Source organism: Entelurus aequoreus, linkage group LG13, assembly GCF_033978785.1.
Source record: "Entelurus aequoreus isolate RoL-2023_Sb linkage group LG13, RoL_Eaeq_v1.1, whole genome shotgun sequence".
In the NCBI taxonomy this organism is placed as follows: Eukaryota; Metazoa; Chordata; class Actinopteri; order Syngnathiformes; family Syngnathidae; genus Entelurus; species Entelurus aequoreus.
In genome coordinates, this window is record NC_084743.1 from 2,262,350 (window position 1) to 2,285,185 (window position 22,836).

At 34.3% G+C, this 22,836-nt stretch overlaps 1 protein-coding gene across 2 annotated transcripts in view; it reads right to left on the minus strand.

The window, feature by feature from the left end:
- Nucleotides 1-9,115: 9,115 nt before the first annotated feature.
- The window catches only part of fam168a (family with sequence similarity 168 member A), a 61,756-nt gene continuing 48,035 nt past the window's right edge, over nucleotides 9,116-22,836 (minus strand). The window contains exons 4-7 of one of the 2 annotated variants that reach the window (XM_062067246.1): nucleotides 19,004-19,149; nucleotides 16,769-16,955; nucleotides 11,159-11,286; nucleotides 9,116-11,092 (exon numbers count right to left, since the gene is read on the minus strand). In XM_062067246.1, coding sequence (XP_061923230.1) covers nucleotides 11,174-11,286; nucleotides 16,769-16,955; nucleotides 19,004-19,149 — 446 coding nt within the window. In that variant the 3' untranslated portion in view covers nucleotides 9,116-11,092; nucleotides 11,159-11,173. The remainder of the gene's footprint in view (nucleotides 11,093-11,158; nucleotides 11,287-16,768; nucleotides 16,956-19,003; nucleotides 19,150-22,836) is intronic. The other variant, XM_062067244.1, reaches the window with a different exon arrangement.

A 22,836-nucleotide genomic window follows, 5' to 3' on the forward strand; every position in this document is an offset into this window, starting at 1 on the left:
GGCCAAAAAAAAGCAAAAATATACTGTAATGACTTAAATGTGTCATAATTAACCTGTAATTGGAATTAGATACATAAATGTTTTTATTAAATGTAATTATTTAGATGTAAAAGTACTTTTAATTATTTAATCATTTAAATATGTATTTAAAAAAATAAAAAATAATATGTATGTATATATATATATATATATATATATATATATATATATATATATATATATATATATATATATATATATATATATATATATATATATATATATATATATATATATATCAAAATATATAGTCAAACATTAAAATAGTAAATGCATATACATTTAATATTTTAATTCCATTCAGGGGAAACAAAATTATGGCCAAAAATAAAGCAAAAATATACTGTAATGACTTAAATGTGTCATAATTAACCTGTAATTGGAATTAGACACATAAATGTTTTTATTAAATGTTATTATTTAGATGTAAAAGTACTTTTAATTATTTAATCATTTAAATATGTATTTAAAAAAAAAAAAAAAGTATATATATATATATATATATATATATATATATATATATATATATATATATATATATATATATATATATATATATATATTAGGGCTGCAACAACTAATCGATTATAAAAATAGTTGCCGATTAATTTAGTCATAGATTCGTTGGATCTATGCTATGCGCATGCGCAGAAGCTTTTAAAAATAAAAAATAAAAAAAAATTATAATTTTTTAAATAAACGTTTATTTATAAACTGCAACATGTACAAACAGCTGAGAAACAATAATCAAAATAAGTCTGGTGCCAGTATGCTGTTTTTTTCCCAATAAAATACCGGAAAGGATAGAAATGTAGTTTGTCTCTTTTATCCGATTATTAATCGAAGTAATAATCGACAGATTAATCGATTATCAAATTAATCGTTAGTTGCAGCCCTAATATATATATATATCAAAATATATAGTCAAACATTAAAATAATAAATGCATATACATTTAATATTTTCACAAGTAATTATTTAATTTTTTTTTACAAACTTTAAAGGGGTCAATATAGAGTCAATAGTAAAATTTTGTGTTTGGGACTCCCAAAATTAAAAAAAAATTGGTGACTTTTCATTCATATAAAAGGGCCTCATAAAAGCATGGAAACGGGGAGAATAATAATACTAACCAAGACCATTTCAAAATATAAATTATTTAAGTTAATATTAAATTGAAACAATTAAAGTAATGATATTTGATAACATGTGTGTGTGTGTGTGTGTGTGTGTGTGTGTGTGTGTGTGTGTGTGTGTGTGTGTGTGTGTGTGTGTGTGTGTGTGTGGTGACTTGAGCGTGCGAGCCACTTTGTTCTTGCACAATCCACTCGGACGTGTGAGACAAGGAAAGAGAAGTGAAAGCGTGATTGCTGCCACGTTGTTTCCGACCGTGTTAGAAGGTCAACATTTCCCCGACTAAACGCGTGAAAAAAAATCAATAAAATAAAAATCACCGCACACAAGACACGTCTTCCTTTTATAGGAAAATTTTAATAATTATTCAATGTTCTACATTTTACAGTAAATATACAATTACAAACTTGGCTTAGTTATAGTACTAAGATCACTAACTGATCTTATTAGGAAAAAAAGAAGAACATAAAAAAAAGAATAAAATAAAACAGATTTACACTTCATATCACAAGCCTGACGCGGGTCCTTCACTGGGGACCAAATAGCTAACAAACAATTCACTTCTCTCAACGCTGAACAAACGTTGGGCTTCGATTTCCAAACACGGTAAATATCATAGCATGTGCAAACTGGGTACCAAAGTAAAAGTTGCAAAATGTTCCCGATACTTCATCCCGCAGGTGATGGGGTCAAAAGTACGTGTGTATGCTTTTTGTTTTTGGAAGACGAGGAAGTTGCACTTTTTGCATCGCATTTCGTGTCTAATTCAACCAAGACTTATTTCTGACAGCGGAGATGGGAGAAAAAAAAACAACAACAAAAAAAAAAACGCTGCACATTTAAGAGCCTACTGATCCTTGCCGTTGTAGTGCTTTTATTTTTTAGGAAAAGAAGAAAGTAAGACTTAGTGTCTGCAAATAAAAAAGGAAGAAGGGACGCTTGGTCAGCGGATCTTTTTTTATTTTCGTTTTAGGAATAGGAAACAAACAGAAAAGACAACGGTATATTGGAATTTTATTTTGAAATGCAGTACAAAGACTTAAGTTGAAAAATTAACCGCTCCTCTTTATGAGTCAAAAAATTGATACCTACATCATTTTGTACTTTGTTTAAACAAAAAAAAACACAGCCATAAGAACCCAAAATATGATCGCACTTATATATTTAGATTAATTGTGATTAATCACAGCAAATTATTTGCGTACATCATTTAAAGTAACTTTAAAACCTCTAAAATCTTAGTGGCCACATGCGTGGACAGCACCTTTTAGCTCTTATTTCCAAAATTGTGTACACTGCTAAATTGGGGTCTTATGGCCACTTATGTGGACACTTGTACTGCCATCTGGTGGTGTCAGAAGAGTATAACATACAATGGAATTTGGAAGAAAAAAAGGGTAAAAATAAAAATTAGCATAGTGAAGTACGCGGTTGTGTACTTATGGACTAAGTATATCATATTAAAAGATGAGTCTTAGTTTTTATTCTAATTAGGGTCTAATAAGCCCAAATAGCAAAGAGAAATGAAAAAAAAAAGCATGTAAACAAACAGCTTGGGCCTTAAGAGGTTAAAAAAAGACCCCAAAATTTTGACACAAAATAGATTTTATTGTCCAAATGTCATCCAGGAACATTTTTTAAAATGTTTTACTTTAATTTTTATTTGCATTTATTTATTATTTTGGGGTATCCCCAATGAGATGCAGCATCTCCTTTTCAAGAGGGTCCCGAAATGTATTATTATTTTTATTCATTTATTTGGTTAGAACCGTTTTGACCTGTGCGCTCAAAATAAATTGGGTGATTAATCTGCGTTTATACGAGATAATGCCAGTTTTTTTGTGATTAATCACATAAGCAGTACAATTTTATGTTTTACTTTAATTTTTTATATTTATTATTTTGGGGTATCCCCATGAGATGCAGCATCTCCTTTTCAAGAGGGTCCCGAAATGCATTATTATTTTTATTCATTTATTTGGTTAATTTGGTTTGCATTATTAATCCCGATAATAAATCGATTTATGTTTTTCAAAAATCGATAAAAAATATATATTTTTTTTAAGGATTCTTAAGAAATAATTTTTTTGGTCTGGTGAAAAAAGAAAAGAAAATAATGCGGTATTAATCCCGATTTTAAATCGATTTATATTTTTCAAAAATCGATTAAAAAAATGTTGTTTTTTTGAAGGATTCTTAAAAAATATATTTTTTGTTTGAAATTTTTTTTTAAAATGCAGTCTTAATCCCAATTCCCAAATCGAATAATATATTTTTTAAATCATGGAAGGAATCTTAAAAAAAAATTTTTTTGTCTGGGAAAAATAAAATAAAAAATGCATTATTAATCCCGATTCTAAATCGATTTATATTTTTCAAAAATCGATAAAACATTTTTTTTAAGGATTCTTAAAAAATAAATTTTTTGTCTGGGAAAAAAAAAAAAATGATAATGCGGTATTAATCCCGATTTTAAATCAATTTATATTTTTCAAAAATCGATTAAAAAAATGTTGTTTTTTAAGGATTCTTAAAAAATATATTTTTTGTTTGAAAAAAATTTAAAAAATGCAGTCTTAATCCCAATTCCAATTTTTTTTTTTTTAAATCGGTAAAAAAAAATTAGTTTTTTTTTAAGGAATCTCAAAAAATATGTTTTTTTGTTTGGAAAAAAAAAATAAAAAATGCATTATTAATCCCGATTCTAAATCGATTTATATTTTTCAAAAATCGATAATTTTTTTTTTTTTAAGGATTCTTAAAAAATACATTTTTTTGTCTGGGGAAAAAATAAAAAATAATAATGCAGTATTAATCCCGATTTTAAATCGATGTATATTTTTTAATAATCGATTAAAAAAAACGTTTTTATATTTTTTTAAGGATTCCTAAAAAATATATTTTCAACCTGGTCCCGAAATGCATTATTATTTGTATTAATTTATTTGCTTAAAACAGTTTTAACCTGTGCGCTCAAAATAAATTGCGTGATTAATCTGTGTTTATACATGATAATGACACACTTTTTTGTGATGAATCACATAAGCAGTACAATTATTTGTTGCATTTGTATTTTTTTGAAATACAATACAAACCTGATCATTTTATTTATGTATTTATCTGTGCAAACCACGTTATGAGTATTTTCGCACAAAGAACACTTTATTTTTCAAATGTATTGTTTGTATTTCAAAATAAAATTCCAATTTAATTGGGGGAGGTTTATACGCTGACCGTGCTTGAACATGGAAGAATGCAAGAAGAAGAAGAAGAAAAGAGGTGTGTTTGGTCGCATTTTGGCTAAATAAAGTGAAAAAAATGTTTAAAAAAAAAAGTCGGAATCAACACATTGATGTGTTTCACCGCCCATTTCCACTTGAAGTGCTAATTGAAATGGAGCGGCGAGGAATGGAGAGTGACTGCTAACGGTGTGCTGTGAGAGAATGCTCCCAATAAAATCAATAAGCACCACAAAGCTCGTCTTAAGGACTGAAGGTTTCTAGAAAACACCTTCAGTGCTCCAGAAGTCTAATTCTAATGTTCACACGTTTGTGGCTCGCTGCATCCAATCTTTTTTCAACACCTGGTGGGGGTTTTTGTGTGTGAATTGGCTCGGTGGGGTAACGGGCAAAAGTCGGTGCGACACTGAGAAGTAGAACCACAATATTAAATATATGAGTTACAACACTACACTTGAGGTTTTATTCTGACACACTAACAAAAGGTTGTTGGTTAATATTTTATTTTGTAGGTGCACAGGTGGTCCGTGGTCTCGCATTAAAACCTAACTTTGCTCCAATTTGCGCGTGAAAGGACAAATTTAACTTCAGTTAAAAATTGTTTCCTTTTACATGAGAACAAATACCAATTTTCGGTACTTTTGTGTGTTTCGGTGGTAATAACTGGTTATTAGTTTACCCTAAATTCCGGACTATAAGCCGCTACTTTTTTTACCTACGCTTTGTACCCTGCGGGGTATAAAACGGTGCAACCATTTTATGGATTTTTGGCCATAATGCAAATAACGCAAATAGGTTAATTCGGTCTTCAAATAATTATGCAACTTGTTATTCTTATTTCCTTAACAGTTACGGTTTCCGTACCTGACTGGAACTGGTTTAAAACTCTAGGACCACCTGTATCAGTAGTAGTGGTGCACACCTGAATTGCGATTCTGATTTATTCTGATTCTAAAGGAATTCGTAATTTTCAAAAATCGATTAATGTAAAAAAATATTTTTTAAGAAGAATACCTTTTAAAAAAAAAAAAAATGTTTTTGGTCAAATACGTAATTTTTTTTTTTTCATTCTTAATTTAAACTAAATAATTATTTTTTTTAAGAATAAACTTGCAACCAAAAGGCGCTTCATTATTTTTTCTTACGATTATTATACTAAGTATAATAATCAATTCACATCCGAATTGCTATTCCTATTAATCCCGATTCTAAATCGATTTTTTTTTGCAAAAATCGATTATTAAAAATTAAAAAAAATGTTTTTTTTAAGGATTCTTAAAAAATATATTTTTTGGTCTGGGAAAAAAAAAAAAAAGCAGTTTTCCCGTAATAGTTTTTTAAAAATCGGTTCAAAAAATTAATTAGTTTTTTTTAAGGAATCTTAAAAAATATGTTTTTTCGTCTGGAAAAAAAAAAATTACAAAAAATAATGCAGTATTAATCCTGATTTTAAATCGATTTATATTTTTCAAAAATCAATTGAAAAAAATATCCTTTTTTTTTTTTTAAGGATTCTTAAAAAAGATTTTTGTTTGAAAAAAAAAAAAAAATGCAGTCTTAATCCCGATTCCAAATCGATTTATATATTTTTTAAATTGGTTAAAAAAAAAAGTTTTTTTTTACGAATCTCAAAAAATGTTTTTTTGCCTGGGGGAAAAAAAATAAAAAAAATAAAAATGCATTATTAATCCCGATTCTAAATCGATTTGTATTTTTCAAAAATCGATAAAAAATTTTTTTTTTTAAGGATTCTTAAAAAATAAAAATTTTGTCTGGGGAAAAAATAAAAAATAAAAGACAATAATGCAGTATTATTTCCGATTTTAAATCGATGTATATTTTTCAATAATCGATAAAAAACAATGTTTTTTTTCTTTTTTAAGGATTCTTAAAAAATATATTTTTTGTTTGAAAAAAATAAAATAATACAAATGCAGTCTTAATCCCGATTCCAAATCGATTTATCTTTTTTTTTAAATCGGTTAAAAAAAATTGTTTTTTTAAGGAATCTTAAAAAATATGTTTTTTTGCCTGGGGGGGAGCAGTATTAATCCCGATTCTAAATCGATTTGTATTTTTCAAAAATCGATAAAAATTTTTTTTTTAAGGATTCTTAAAAAATACAAATTTTTGTCTGGGGAAAAAAATAAAAAAAATAATAATAATGCAGTATTATTCCCGATTTTAAATCGATGTATATTTTTCAATAATCGATAAAAAAAAAATGTTTTTTTTCTTTTTTAAGGATGCTTAAAAAATATATTTTTTGTTTGAAAAAAATAAAAATAAAACAAATGCAGTCTTAATCCCGATTCCAAATCGATTTATATATTTCAAAAATCGATTAAAAAAACTTTTTTTTTTTTTTTTTTTAAGGATTCTTAAAAAATATATATTTTTTGTCTGGAAAAAAATGTAAATAAAAAAAAAAAGAAGAAGTTTTTTCTAGCCTGCAACCTGTTTTGAAAAAGTTTCATTATAATTCTTTGACCAAATAGTACATTGTGAGAATCGGTTTGAATCGAGAAGCGCTTTGGTTCGAGAATCGTCACACCAGGAACCGAAATCGCATGGATTCACACCCCCAATTAGTAGCATTTATTTGCCTTTCTTTTCCATACTTGTGTCAAAACTAGCAGTGAGGATTTCAAAAGTCGGGGCTGAACATTAAGAGGCGAGCGTTGGAATGAAAAGGGGAGAGAGAGAGTGGTCATTCTGCGTTGGTGAGGCCGAATAGAAAGGAGGAAACCGTTAATCAATCAAAAAGGACAGTCGTACAAAAACGAGATTCACAGGAAGCAAGACGCGACAACAAGAGTTCACCGGTTACCTAGGAGACGAAAAAAGCGCTACTGAACAACAGTGAATTATGGCACAAAGGAGACAAGTCAAACATGCTCACCCACTCACTCCACGTTCTCATTTGGGGGGGGGGAGTTTTTACCTCATGCCTGTGAGAATCCTGCGTGTGACTCCAGCTCACTCGCCCAACGGCGAGCCGCGGTGTGCTCAAACAACCACCTGTGAGCAGATAATAGTGCATCGTCTCTTTCTCCTCACGTCGCCACGGAGGCAAAAACTCGACCCGGACCCCGAGCTACGCCTCGCCCCCGCCCCGGATGACAGAACACACGACAGAAAGGAAAAAGGAGCTGAAATGAAATATCTAAAGCACAAACAGTAGCTGCCACAATGATGCAACCATGCTTAGCTAGAAATACATAACTGTACCACTTGCTGTTTAAATATACTGCTTTTTTTTTTTGTTGCTTTTTTTTTTTACCTAAACTTAACATATCCGACGCTATAGTGAGACACCTGAATATTACCATTATGCCGACTTGACCGGAGTGAACAAAAGGAAAAATACTGTCGGTTAAATAAATCTTAAGACTAATAACATTACTGCTGTCGAAAGAAAAATCTATTTTTTTGTTTGTTTTTTTTTAAGTGGGGGTTTCAAATGTTTTACTTTGAAATTCAGGCACGTAAACTAAAGAAAGGTGAATAAAAAAATAGATGCGTTTTCCTCCGACAGCAATATTTTGGAGCATTATTGCTCTAGTGTACAAACCTCAAACACTTTTTTTAATGATGTGTCATTACAATATGAATAGCGTTACTAAAAAGCTTAGGTACCTGCTTGCTTAGCATTACGTTATAGTTGTTTATTTTGGCTATTTTTGTGCCTCACACAGTTATTCCATATCCAAATTGTCGATATGTTCTACTCTTACGTGTAATGGTTATTAATGCGGCTGCTTATAGAGCCTGGAATCTTTTTTTTTTTTTTCTTCTTTTTTTAAAGAGAGTTTGAGGCATTCCCTCATATTTTATTGCAATATCAAGCCACCTTATCGACATACTTCTGCTGTAAATGCTTTTTATTACAAAGCCCGGCCCCCACTTGAAGTTTTTTTCCCCCAAAAACTCCTGAAAATGCCAAACTTTAACTTTGTCCCCAAGCCGAGAACCAATAACCAGAGATTTGCTAAACGCCTACTCGAAATAAAGATGTCGTTAAGCAAGTATGGCGTCTCCTGTTTTTTCTTCTTGAAAATCATCTTTTGGTACGTGTTTTTTTTCCCATAATTGTGATATGCATAATGAAACACAAGGAGTGATACTTTGTCCCTCGACGTGTGTGTCACTAAGAAAAAAAAAAAAAAAAGTTTCGCATTTCATATTACTGTCGTTTTTTTTAAAAAAATATCAGCACTGCAAATTATTATTTTTTAAATCAGATTAATCACACTTTTAATGAATCGTGGTTAATCACAGTAAATCACGAGCTTACATAATTGAAATTAAGCTAAAAAGGAGCCCGATATTTTCACGCAAATGCAATTTTATTTACACTTTTTTAATGTTTTATTTGAATGTAAATAATTGATTTGCGCAAATTGATGTCAAAAATAAGGGATGTCCGATAATGGCTTTTTGCCGATATTTCGATATTGTCCAACTCTTTAATTACCGATACCGATATCAACCGATACCGATATCAACCGATATATACAGTCGTGGAATTAACACATTATTATGTCTAATTTGGACAACCAGGTATGGTGAAGATAAGGTACTTTTAAAAAAAAAAAAAAAAAAAAAAAAAAAAGATAAATAAATTAAAAACATTTTCTTTGAATAAAAAAGAAAGTAAAACAATATAAAAACAGTTACATAGAAACTAGTAATTAATGAAAATGAATAACATTAACTGTTAAAGGTTAGTATTATTAGTGGACCAGCAGCACGCACAATCATGTGTGCTTACGGACTGTATCCCTTGCAGACTGTATTGATATATATTGATATATAATGTAGGAACCTGAATATTAATAACAGAAAGAAACAACCCTTTTGTGTGAATGAGTGTGAATGGGGGAGGGAGGTTTTTTGGGTTGGTGCACTAATTGTAAGTGTATCTTGTGTTTTTTATGTGGATTTAATTTTTAAAAAAAAACTAAAAAAAAAACGATACTGATAATAAAAAAAACGATACCGATAATTTCCGATATTACATTTTAATGCATTTATCGGCCGACCGATATTATCGGACATCTCTACTGAATACCATTAAAACCATTAAAGGTTAGTACTATTAGTGGACCAGCAGCACGCACAATCATGTGTGCTTACGGACTGTATCCCTTGCAGACTGTATTGATATATATTGATATATAATGTAGGAACCAGAATATGAATAACAGAAAGAAATAACCCTTTTGTGTGAATGAGTGTAAATGGGGGAGGGAGGTTTTTTGGGTTGGTGCACTAATTGTAAGTGTATCTTGTGTTTTTTATGTGGATTTAATTAAAAAATTTAAAAAAAACAAAAAAAAACGATACTGATAATAAAAAAAACGATACCAATAATTTCCGATATTACATTTTAACGCATTTATCGGCCGACCGATATTATCGGACATCTCTACTGAATACCATTAAAACCAAGAGGAAGATGTTAATATTTGATATCTGTTGTTGAGTAAGTAAAAACCTCTGGATTAGAAGTCAAAATAAATCTGTGTTGCTACATAATTAATGCAATATTTTTGTGATTAATCGCAACTCCTTATGTTTGACTGAGGTGGATGTTTTGTGCGGCTAGTTTGGCATAAACCGACGCACGCCGGTCCGCGTCAATGTGCATTTTTTTTTTTTTTTTTGGTGGGAAAAAGCTCGGTTATTGGTTCTCACCCGGGCGCACGCAGCCCGACGTCTTCACTTCCAGCCCGATCCCTTTTATAACTCCCCCTTTCCCCCCCGCCTTCTACGCCTACAAATACGTGGATTTTGCGGTAACTTCTGTGGAGTAAGTGCCACTAGGCGGTCCCTGTTTATGCCCACCACAGGAGCCCCTGCGTGAGACAACACGTCATTGGGAGTGTTCTAACCGAACGCGTTGACTGACGATTAATACATTAAAAAAAAAAGAAGCATGCAGTGTCACGACATACTAGCCTGCATAGTATGTGGCGTCCTGCGTACTTGTGCGGTAAGTGCGATATAGAACACACGCGAGGAAACAGAAAGACGGTGAGGTGCTGGAAGACCAGATAGGTAGGATTCAAAGTGGGGGGGGGGAAACAAATGAAAATGTGAAACAAGACAAAGGAAACACTTAAAAAAAAAGAAAGAAAAGCAACCTGCGTGAAACTAAATACAAAAAAATTGGTGTTTAAAACTGTGCTGTTCGAAAATTTGGCAGCATAAGTCAGTAAGTCTTTGCAAGGACTGATGGAGATGATGTTGAGGAATAAGTGCACGATACTTTCCAGCCCACTGAGCAGCAGGCAGGAACCTCACACACACACACACACACACACACACACACACGCACACACACACGTACATCAACACACACAGGACTGACCAACACCCGGAATTGGTCCGGCGTCCTTCTGGAGTTCCAATGAAAGACAACAAAAGAAAGGAGGGGGTTGGGGGAAAAAAGTCCTAAAAAAAAATAATAAAAAGAAGGTTATGACCAGTTGGCAAATGAACAGAGAGAGAGAGAGAGAGAAAAAAAAAATGAATTCAAAAAAATAAAAGCAGCTTTTGTAAAAATGTTAGAGTGATATTAAAGTGGCTGTTGCACTTTAGGTTTTGTTCTGCAGACAGGGTGCAGAGTTCCCATGGTTACCGGGAGCAGTTGCATATGACGGTGGACTCCAGAGCTGGAGAGAGAAGGCAGAGGTGGGTGATGGGTCCCGTGGCGGGGTTTAGGAGAGGAGAAGACTTACATTAGTGGGTGGGCTCTACCAGTGGGGTGGCACGTAGCTGTACCCGGGGGTCCCCTGGGGCCTGTAGGTGGGCACGGTCACGGGGTGCGCGCCGATCTGGGCGTGCTGAGGCGTTGTCAGCAGGGTCCCTACGGAAAGTTGTCGAAGCGGACGTTGCAATTTAGACGTCAAACAATACAACTTACTGCTACGTCCAAAAGATATCAGCACGTATCGCACATGCTTTTATTTTGGAGTACGGATTGTCACAAAAGGTTTGATCGAGTGAAATGATTCAAACAGAGAGCAATGTTAAGGTATGAAAAACACTTACCTGTTAATTATTAACCGTCTGGAATGGATTTACACTGTCTTTAAGTTGGAGCAGAGTGGTAACTGTTTTTTTGGCAACATCAGTGGCCACACTAATAAAGTTAAAGTACCAATGATTGTCACACACACACTAGGTGTGGCGAAATTATTCCCTGCATTTGACCCATCACGCTTGATCACCCCCTGGGAGGTAAGGGGAGCAGTGGGCAGCAGCGGTGGCCGCGCCCGGGAATCATTTTTGGTGATTTAACCCCCAATTCCAAACCTTGATGCTGAGTGCCAAGCAGGGAGGTAATGGCTCCCATTTTTATGGTCTTTGGCAAGGGTCACCAACCTTTTTGAAACCAAGAGCTACTTCTTGGGTACTGATTAATGCGAAGGGCTACCAGTTCGATACACACTTAGATAAATTGTCAGAAATAGCCAATTTGCTCAATTTATCTTTTACTCTATGTTATTGTTAATAATTAATAATATTTACACTTAATTGAATGGTTTAAAAGAGGATAAAACACGAAAAAAATGACAATTAGATTTTGAAACATAGTTTATCTTCAATTTCGACCCCTTAATATTCAAAATTCAACCGAAAAAAAGAAGAGAAAAACTAGCTAATACGAATCTTTTTTTTAAAAATTAAAAAATAATTTATGGAACATCATTAGTAATTTTTCCTGATTAAGATTAATTTTAGAATTTTGATGACATGTTTTAAATAGGTTAAAATCCAATCTGTACTTTGTTAGAATATATAACAAATTGGACCAAGCTATATTTCTAACAAAGACAAATCATTGTTTCTTCTAGATTTTCCAGAACAAAAATTTTAAAATAAATTCAAAAGACTTTGAAATAAGATTTAAATTTGATTCTACAGATTTTCTAGATTTGCCAGAATAATATTTTTGAATTTTAATCATAATAAGTTTGAAGAAATATTTCACAAATATTCTTCGTCGAAAAAACAGAAGCTAAAATGAAGAATTAAATTACAATTTATTTATTATTCTTTACAATAAAAAAAAAAACATTTACTTGAACATTGATTTAAATTGTCAGGAAAGAAGAGGAAGGAATTTAAAAGGTAAAAAGGTATATGTGTTTAAAAATCCTAAAATCATTTTTAAGGTTGTATTTTTTCTCTAAATTTGTCTTTCTGAAAGTTATAAGAAGCAAAGTAAAAAAATTAATGAATTTATTTAAACAAGTGAAGACCAAGACTTTAAAACATTTTCTTGGATTTTCAAATTCTATTTGAGTTTTGTCTCTCTTAGAATTAAAAATGTCGGGCAAAGCGAGACCAGCTTGCTAGTAAATAAATAACATTTAAAAAATAGAGGCAGCTCACTGGTAAGTGCTGCTATTTGAGCTATTTTTAGAACAGGCCGGCGGGCTACTCATCTGGTCCTTACGGGCTACCTGGTGCCCGCGGGCACCGCGTTGGTGACCCCTGGTCTTTGGTATGACTCGGCCGGGGTTTGAACTCACAACCTACCGATCTCAGGGCGGACACTAATAAGCACATGAGACTAAGTTGAATGATGCGGACACGTTTGTTACTGGGTATCTTTCCTTTTTTTAAATTCAAATTATGTTTATGAAGTCAGGGAATTCGTCCCTGGACACATGAGGACTTTGAATATGACCAATGTATGATCCTGTAACTACTTGGTATCGGATCCATACCTAAATGTGTGGTATCATCCAAAACTAATGTAAAGTATCAAAGAAGAGAAGAATAAGTGATTATTATATTTGAACAGAAGTGTAGATAGAACATGTCCAAAACAGAAAGTAAGCAGATATTAACAGTAAATGAACAAGTAGATTCAGTGTTTCCCACACATTCATTTATTTGTGGCGGCCCGCCACGAAAGAATTACGTCCGCCACAAATAAAAAAAAATTTTTTTTTAAAAAAATAAAATAAATAAATTTTAATTTTTAATTTTTTTTGTGTCCTGTCCAGCTTCTCAGGCAAATCATATAGTTGATGTAGATGCCCATATCGGCTGTTCAGATTTACTTTACAAAAGAGAAGTGTAGGATACTTCTCTTGTTGCCTTATTTGTATTTGACTTTATTAAATGTATTTATATTAGAAACACAACATGTGTATATAACAAAGGGTGCAAAGTCTGCAGGCAGTAGGAAACACATGGTTAAGTGTAGGGAGTAAAACTGATGGCAGTCTAAAGTTCAAGATTTTTGGAGCTCTTTGTTCAGTGGATCAGATGTTTGATGAAGCTCTGTGTCTATCTACCACCACTACTGTTTTCTGTTTATTTGTTACTGACTGTGGCAGGACACCTCTGCCTCTGTTTCACTTTATGTTGCTGGTAAATAATATGGTTGTAGTAGTAGGCTAAAGTTAAATTATTTAGTATGCACTAATTAAAGGGGCAGACCTTTATGAGACATTTTAGCTTTTATATTTTATAAGATATATTTTTTGTAAGAACCACAATTAATAAATATATTTCAGTGAATAACTTATTGTTCAAATCTGTATATAAATATGTACATAAAGTGTTGTAATTATATTGTAAAATGGATGGATGGATGGATGGATGGACGTTTAAAACAAAACTGTTATTATTAATTAGTAAGTATACATTTTTTTAGCCTTTTTAGAGAAAATCATATCATTGTAGTAAATTATGCAAATTACTCGATGATGTCATTGTGACCACGCCCATAGCCACGCCCCCACCGCCACAGGTATCTTGGCAGTTTATGGGAAACACTGAGATTAATAATAATTTTTACAGCTTGTCCCTCATAATGTTGACAAAATAATAGAATGATAAATGACACTATGTTACTGCATACATCAGCAGACTAATTAGGAGCCTTTGTTTGTTTACTTTTTTACTAAAAGACAAGTTGTCCAGTATGGTCAACATTTGATTAAAGGCCAAAATCTTTCTTTGATTGCAATAAGAAACATATGTTTTGTTAAAATAAAGCCATTGTTTTGTGGTCCCCGTTATTTAGAAAACTATCGAAATACATTTTGGTACCGGTACCAAAATATTGGTATCGGGACAACCCTAGTTTCGTTAAAACTCCCGTAATTTCCGGACTATAAGCCGCTACTTTTCCCCCTCGTTCTGGTCCCTGCGGCTTATACAAGGGTGCGGCTTATATAAGGCCTGTTCTTCTCCGACACCGACGAAGAGGATTTCGGTGGTTTTAGTACGCAGGAGGAAGACGATGACACAATGATTAAAGACTGACTTTTCATATACCGGTAGGCTGGTTATTTTGATAACGTACAGGCGAGCACTTTGTATTACTTTGCACCGTTGTATTATTTGTACTCTGCACGAATGCTGTTCGCCATGTCAAAAATGTGAAAGTTTGATTGAATGATTGAAAGATTTATTGTTAATGAATGGGACGCTTTGCGTTCCCAAACAGTCATCTCTGTCCCGACAATCCCCTCCGTGGTAGCAGGAACCCCTATATACTACGGTAATTACACATCAAAACCCTGCGGCTTATAGTCGGGTGCGGCTTATATATGGAGCAATCTGTATTTTCCCCTAAATTTAGCTGGTGCGGCTTATAGTCAGGTGCGGCTTATAGTCCGGAAATTACGGTATTTACTTTATGGCCGTCAGGAAAGAAAAATCCCCAAATTACCCGCACTGTTTTATAAGCCGCGGGGGTCCAAAGCGTCGGAAAAAAAGCAGCAGTATTTCTAAAGAAAAACAAAAAAAAAAACTTGGTTATAAATGTGTATGAGTGCTTTTTGAGCACGGTCAACAATAACGTGATCCATACACTTGGGTAAAACAGAATCCATCCTGTTTGGGTCCCACATCAACCTCAAGAAAGTCAATGACTTCACCATAAATGTGGGTGACATTGTTATCACCAGGAAAGATGAGGTCACCTACCTAGGTTCCATTCTAGAGGCTAACCTTTCCTGTGATAAAATGGCAACCAAGGTAATCAAAAAGGTTAACCAACGAACGAGATTTCTCTACAGAATTTCCTCTCTGGTCAACAAAAGCACCATGAGGATTCTGGCGGGAACTCTCGTTCAACCCTTTTTCGATTACGCATGCACCTCCTGGTACCCTAGCACCTCCAAAACCCTCAAATCTAAACTCCAAACATCTCAGAACAAGCTAGTCAGGTTACTTCTAGACCTCCACCCCAGATCCCCCCTCACTCCTACCCACTTCTCTAAAGTGGGCTGGCTCAAGGTGGAGGACAGAGTTAAACAACTTGCACTGAGCCTAGTCTATAAAATCCACTACACCTCCCTGATACCGAAGTACATGTCAAACTACTTCCTTAACGTAAATGACCACAACACCAGGGGGAGCTCCACTAACCACGTTAAACCCAGATTCCGAACTAACAAAGGTCTTAACTCATTCTCTTTCTATGCCACATCAATGTGGAATGCGCTCCCAACAGGTATAAAAGAAAGGGCATCTCTATCCTCCTTCAAAACCGCAATAAAAGTTCACCTCCAGGCAGCTACAACCCTAAACTAACACCCTCCCCGGATTGCTAACAATCAAATGTAAACAATCAAATGCAGATACTTTTTCTTATGCCTTCTGATCTCTCTCTCTCTCTCTCTCTCTCTATGTCCACTACTTGATGTCCATATCCTACCCCCCCCTCCACACCCCTGATTGTAAATAATGTAAATAATTCATTGTGATTATCTTGTGTGATGACTGTATTATGATGATAGTATATATGATAGTGTATATCTGTATCATGAATCAATTTAAGTGGATCCCGACTTAAACAAGTTGAAAAACTTATTGGGGTGTTACCATTTAGTGGTCAATTGTACGGAATATGTACTGAACTGTGCAACCTACTAATAAAAGTCTCAATCAATCAATCAATCAATCAATTTGGTTTAATGGAAACAATACTTACTAACATTTTTCTTTAGCAAACAGGCAACTTTATTTAGAAGATGTTCAGATTCCCAAGGCTCGACCAGAAGCTTTCAATTTTTAATCTGTCATTATAAAGACAAAAGGACATACCCTAATCGCAATATTTATCGATATGGTTTTATCGCCCAGCCCTAATGAGAAGTAAAAAGGTTACAAATATATGAGGCAAATCAGCTATTTGTTATTCATCATTTCTTTCTTGTAATTTAGGACTACTAATTCTCTTGGAGATGAATAAAGTGCTTATCTAAGTATAGTGAACTACTGAAACACAATTTAAATAGATTTTTTTATTAACACGTCCATTTAGAGCTTTGGATGTTAGATAAGAAATCTCAGCGGTAGAGCAAAAATAGTCTTACCTGCACTCATGGCCATGGTTGTCCCGGCGACCATCCCCATGGCAGCCATGCCGTTGTTGCGAGGAGCAGGTACAGGGACCGGGGCCGGGTAGAGGGCCGTGGAGGGAATGCTGTTTGGCTGCACCACGGTGGTGTGGTGGATCACGTGCGGCTGAGCTGCGTACACGGGCTGGGTGTAGTACGCACCCTGCAGGGGCAGGAAAGGATCCATGAGGCATTGGTACATTTTAGCACACACTAAATAAAGCAATTCATATATTTTCTGTTTTTTTTAAGTTGTGCTTTAAATCTGAGTAAGTAGATGCCTGAGACTACGTTTACACTGCAGGCCAAAGTGGACCAATTCGGCTTTCTTTTTTTCTCTCTTTTTAATCTGACTTTTTCATGCTGACTAGTAAAATTAAGGCTGAAACGACGCGTCGACATAGTCGACGTCATCGGTTATGTAAATACGTCAACGCCGTTTTTGTGCGTCGACGCGTCGCATATTTACGTCACACTACCGTCATGGCGGAGGGGGGAAGAAATTTGGCGTGACAGCGCCTATTTTCAGCTGCTGGGAATATTGTAAACAAGAAAAGAACCAGCCTCACCCCAGAGCATGTAGACATGCTAACCTTTCTTCATTACAACTGTTAGTCACTCACTGGAATGAGTAGAATTGGTTATTGTGTACTGTGTTGGACTGGACATTTTAAAAGCAATACTTAATGTTTACAGTGCTTCAGAATAATTAGATTGGCACTTTTTTGTGCTGGATGTTTATCTTTATTTTTGCACATTTTAAAGCAAAATAAGCAATACTTTTACTTTTGTTGAAATGTTTACACTGTTGTTACAGAATATTCCGTTTTGCACTTTTTTGTATTGGATGTTTATCTTTATTTTTGCACATTTTAAAGCAAAATAAGCAATACTTTTACTTTTGAAATGCTTATACTATTGCAGAATATTAAGATTTGCACTGGATGTTTACTTTTATATTTGCACATTAAAAAGCAAATAAGCTACTTTTAATTTTGTTAAATGTTAAAAGTTTTAAATGTTTACATTGTTACAGAATATTTTGTCATGTTGTTGTCAATGTTGACTGAGTGGCCATACTTTTTTTTTTGTAAATAAAAGCCATGCCTTTTGAAAAAACTGTCCTACATTTATTTTTTCATCTTCATTTTAAATTTAAAAAAAAATCGGTAAAAGGAAAAATAATCTATAGATTAATCGAAAAAATAATCTATAGATTAATCGATAGAAAAATAATCGTTAGCTGCAGTCTTAAGTAAAATATGATCTTTATCAGACTACAGTATAAACGGGCACAGGCCCCAAATGTGGCCTCAACGTCACTTGCATTCGATAAAGTAAAAACAAACGTTGACAGATCCTGTAAATGAACAAGGAAGTCGCTACTACTTTGCAGAATAAAACTTAAAAATGAGGGTTTTTAACGTGAAAATAAATTGACACAGCACCAAGTAACTTCATAACATGCAGGGTTTCCCACACATTCATTTATTTGTGGCGGCCCGCCACAAAAGAATTACGTCCGCCACAAATAAAAAAAATAAAAAAACATTTTTAATATTTTTTTTTTTTGTTGTCCTGTCCAGCTTCTCAGGCAAATCATATAGTTGATGTAGATGCCCATATAGGCTGTTCAGATTTACTTTACAAAAGAGAAGTGTAGGATACTTCTCTTGTTGCCTTATTTGTATTTGACCACTTCTGTTTTCTGTGTATTTGTTACTGACTGTGGCAGGACACCTCTGCCTCTGTTTCACTTTATGTTGCTGGTAAATAATATGGTTGTAGTAGTAGGCTAAAGTTAAATTATTTAGTATGCACTAATTAAAGGGACAGACCTTTAAGAGACATTTTAGCTTTTATATTTTATAAGATATATTTTTTGTAAGAACCACAATTAATAAATATATTTCAGTGAATAACTTATTGTTCAAATCTGTATATAAATATGTACATAAAGTGTTGTAATTATATTGTAAAATGGATGGATGGATGGATGGATGGACGTTTAAAACAAAACTGTTATTATTAATTAGTAAGTATACATTTTTTGAGCCTTTTTAGAGAAAATCATATAATTGTAGTAAATTATGCAAATTACTCGATGATGTCATGGTGACCACGCCCATAGTCACGCCCCCACCGCCACAGGTATCATGGCAGTTTATGGGAAACACTGACATGCATACTTGCTGAATGCATCATCCTTACCTGCGTGTACAAGTTCTGCTGTGGGTAGGCACTGCGGATGGGGTACATAGCCGTCGGGTACGGGGTAGGGGTGGGGGTGTAGGGAGGAGGCGCTCCATTGGACTGAGTCGGGGGCACCTTGTAAGGGGTGCCCGCTGCAGTATATCCTAAAGAATGGGAGAAAAGCAAAGCAGCAACTGTTAGACTGCAAAAACTGAAATCTAAGTAAGATGAAATATCTCAAATAAGGGTGATATTTGCTTATTTTCTGTCTGATAAGATCATTCTTCTCAGATTCTATGTTAGAGTGTTTTACTTGTTTTAAAGGCCTACTGCATACTTGACAACCTTGAGACCTCCAATATCGGGAGGTGGGTGGTAGGGGGGGGTGTGTGGTTGGGGGCGTGTTTATTTACAGCTAGAATTCACCAACTCGAGTATTTCATATATATATATATATATATATATATATATATATATATATATATATATATGAAATACTTGACTTTCAGTGAATTGTAGCTCTATATATATATATATATATATATACATATATATATATATATATATATATATATATTTATTTTATTTACATAAAATAAATACTTGAATTTCAGTGTTCCGTTGGCTATCCATTAGATGGCAGTATTGTCCTGTTTAACTTCTCTGTTCATGATGAGTATATAATTTCGGCCACCGTGTTCAATGGAGAAGTCTGTTCTACATATTTACAGGCAACATACACCTTCCCCTTCGAACGTCTCCTTGTTGTGTGCGCAGTTGTGCACTCTACTCTCTAAAAGCCCTAGATGTTATGACGTCATTGGGCAGGCAAGCTGTTTATATTGTGGGAAAGCGGACGTGAGAACAGGCTGTCTCCACTCAGTCTCAGGTCCGCATTGAGCTAGAGGGGGCGTGGCCTCCAGCTCCAGCTGAATACCGGGAGTTTGTCGGGAGAAAATCTCTGCCGGGAGGTTATCGGAAGAGGCGCTGAATACCGGGATTCTCCCGCTAAAAACGGGAGGGTTGGCAAGTATGGCCTACTGAAATGAAATGTTTTTATTTAAACGGGGATAGCAGATCCATTCTATGTGTCATACTTGATCATTTCGCGATATTGCCATATTTTTGCTGAAAGGATTTAGTATAGAACAACGACGATAAAGTTTGCAACTTTTGGTCGCTGATAAAAAAAAAAGCCTTGCCTGTACCGGAAGTAGCGTGACGTCACAGGAGGTAGGATTCCTCACAATTCCCCATTGTTTACAATGGAGCGAGAGAGATCCGGACCGAGAAAGCGACGATTACCCCATTAATTTGAGCGAGGATGAAAGATTTGTGGATGAGGAACGTTAGAGTGAAGAACTAGAGAGGCAGTGCAAGGTGTATTTCTTTTCGCTCTGACCGTAACTTAGGTACAAGGTGTCATTGGATTCCATGCACTCTCCTTTTTCTATTGTGGATCACGGATTTGTATTTTAAACCACCTCGGATACTATATCCTCTTGAAAATGAGAGTCGAGAACGCGAAATGGACATTCACAGTGACTTTTATCCCCACGACAATACATCGGCGAAGCTCTTTAGCTACTGAGCTAACCTTGATAGCATCTGGTTCAAATGCAGATAGAAACAAAATAAATAAACCCTGACTGGAAGGATAGACAGAAGATCAACAATACTATTAAACCATGGACATGTAACTACACGGTTAATAATTCTCAGCCCGGCAAAGCTTAACAATGCTGTTGCTAACGACGCCGAAGCTAACTTAGCAACTTAGCAACCGGACCTCACAGAGCTATGATAAAAACATTAGCGCTCCACCTACGCCAGCCAGCCCTCATCTGCTCATCAACACCCGTGCTCACCTGCGTTCCAGCGATCGATCACCCGATCATCCGTGCGGTTGGCGGCTAGCATCGGCTAGCGCGTCTGCTATCCAAGTAAGTACTCCTTGTTGTGTTGCTACAGCCAGCCGCTAATACACCGATCCCACCTACAACTTTCTTCTTTGCAGTCTCCATTGTTCATTAAACAAATTGCAAAAGATTCACCAACACAGATGTCCAGAATACTGTGGAATTGTTCGATGAAAACAGAGCAGTTTGTATTGTGACACATTGGGTACGAATACTTCCGTTGCCGTCGTGACGTCACGCGCATACGTCATATCCAAAGGAGTTTTTCAACCGGAAGTTTAGCGGGAAATGTAATATTGCACATTATAAGTTAACCCGGCCGTATTGGCATGTGTTGCAATGTTAAGACTTCATCATTGATATATAAACTATCAGACTGCGTGGTCGCTAGTAGTGGCTTTCAGTAGGCCTTTAAGGGTTTTTGGTCCTAAATGATCTCAGTAAGATATTACAGCTTGTTGCTGAGATTTGATGAGCTATATTGAGTAAAACATGCTTGAAACTAGAATATCAACTGTTGCAAAGCTGTGTCATCAACACTCACGAGTATAAAACTACTTTTTTAAAGTAATAATTTCTTATTTCAAGCATGAAAAAAAAAATCATGACTTTGACACAATTGTGTCTCATAATTAAAACGGATGACAGCCAAATGGACTTTGCTGTTTTATTTTCAATGAAACAATAGAAAATACGTACTCATAAAGTAGTACAGTTGGCACAGTACAGTAAACTGACAGTTAAAATTTAAACATTTAACATTTCTAACAATTTTGAACAGAAATAGTTCATGCACATTCAAAAAAATTCTTCAAAATTACAATAAAAAAAAATAGGGATGTCCGATAATATCGGCCTGCCGATATTATCGGCCGATAAATGCGTTAAAATGTAATATCGGAAATTATCGGTATCGGTTTTTTTATTATCTGTATCAGGGTTTTTTGGGGTTTTTTATTTTATTAAATCAACATAAAAAACACAAGATACACTTACAATTAGTGCACCAACCCAAAAAACCTCCCTCCCCCCATTTCTTTCTGTTATCAATATTCTGGTTTCTACATTATATATCAATATATATCAATACAGTCTGCAAGGGATACAGTCCGTAAGCACACATGATTGTGCGTGCTGCTGGTCCACTAATAGTACTAACCTCTAACAGTTAATTTTACTCATTTTCATTAATTACTAGTTTCTATGTAACTGTTTTTATATTGTTTTACTTTCTTTTTTATTCAAGAAAATGTTTTTTAATTTAGTTATCTTATTATTTATTTATTTTTTTTAAAGTACCTTATCTTCACCATACATGGTTGTCCAAATTAGGCATAATAATGTGTTAATTCCACGACTGCATATATCGGTTGATATCGGTATCGGTTGATATCGGTACCGGTAATTAAAGAGTTGGACAATATCGGAATATCGGATATCGGCAAAAAGCCATTATCGGACATCCCTAAAAAAATATTTGGCCAGGGGCCGGGCTGTATACAGGTATATGTGTGCACTAATTGACTGAAAGAGCACACACTTGGCGCGATGATGTCATGTTATCCATGGAAAAATGCATTTTTAGACCGTATGATTTGCCTGAGCGGCTAGGAGACCTCGAGAGTAACAAGCGGTTGCCTTGTTGCCTTTCCATTAAGAACAATTAATTAGTTTTTAGTATAAGTTTGCTGGTTTCAAGAAATATAATGCCGAGCGCATATCATTATGTCAAGATAATGGCACTAGCATTTACTTCATTTAAGAATATTTTTCCACATATTGAGCAAAAAGGTCTCATTTTTTTTCTACCAAGAAAAGTGCACTTCTTATTACTTATTTTAAGGTATTTTTGGGTTCATTGAAGTTAGCTAATTTTACTTGTTTTGGAAAGTCTTGACAAGCCAAATTTTGTTGTTATATTGGCAGATAATT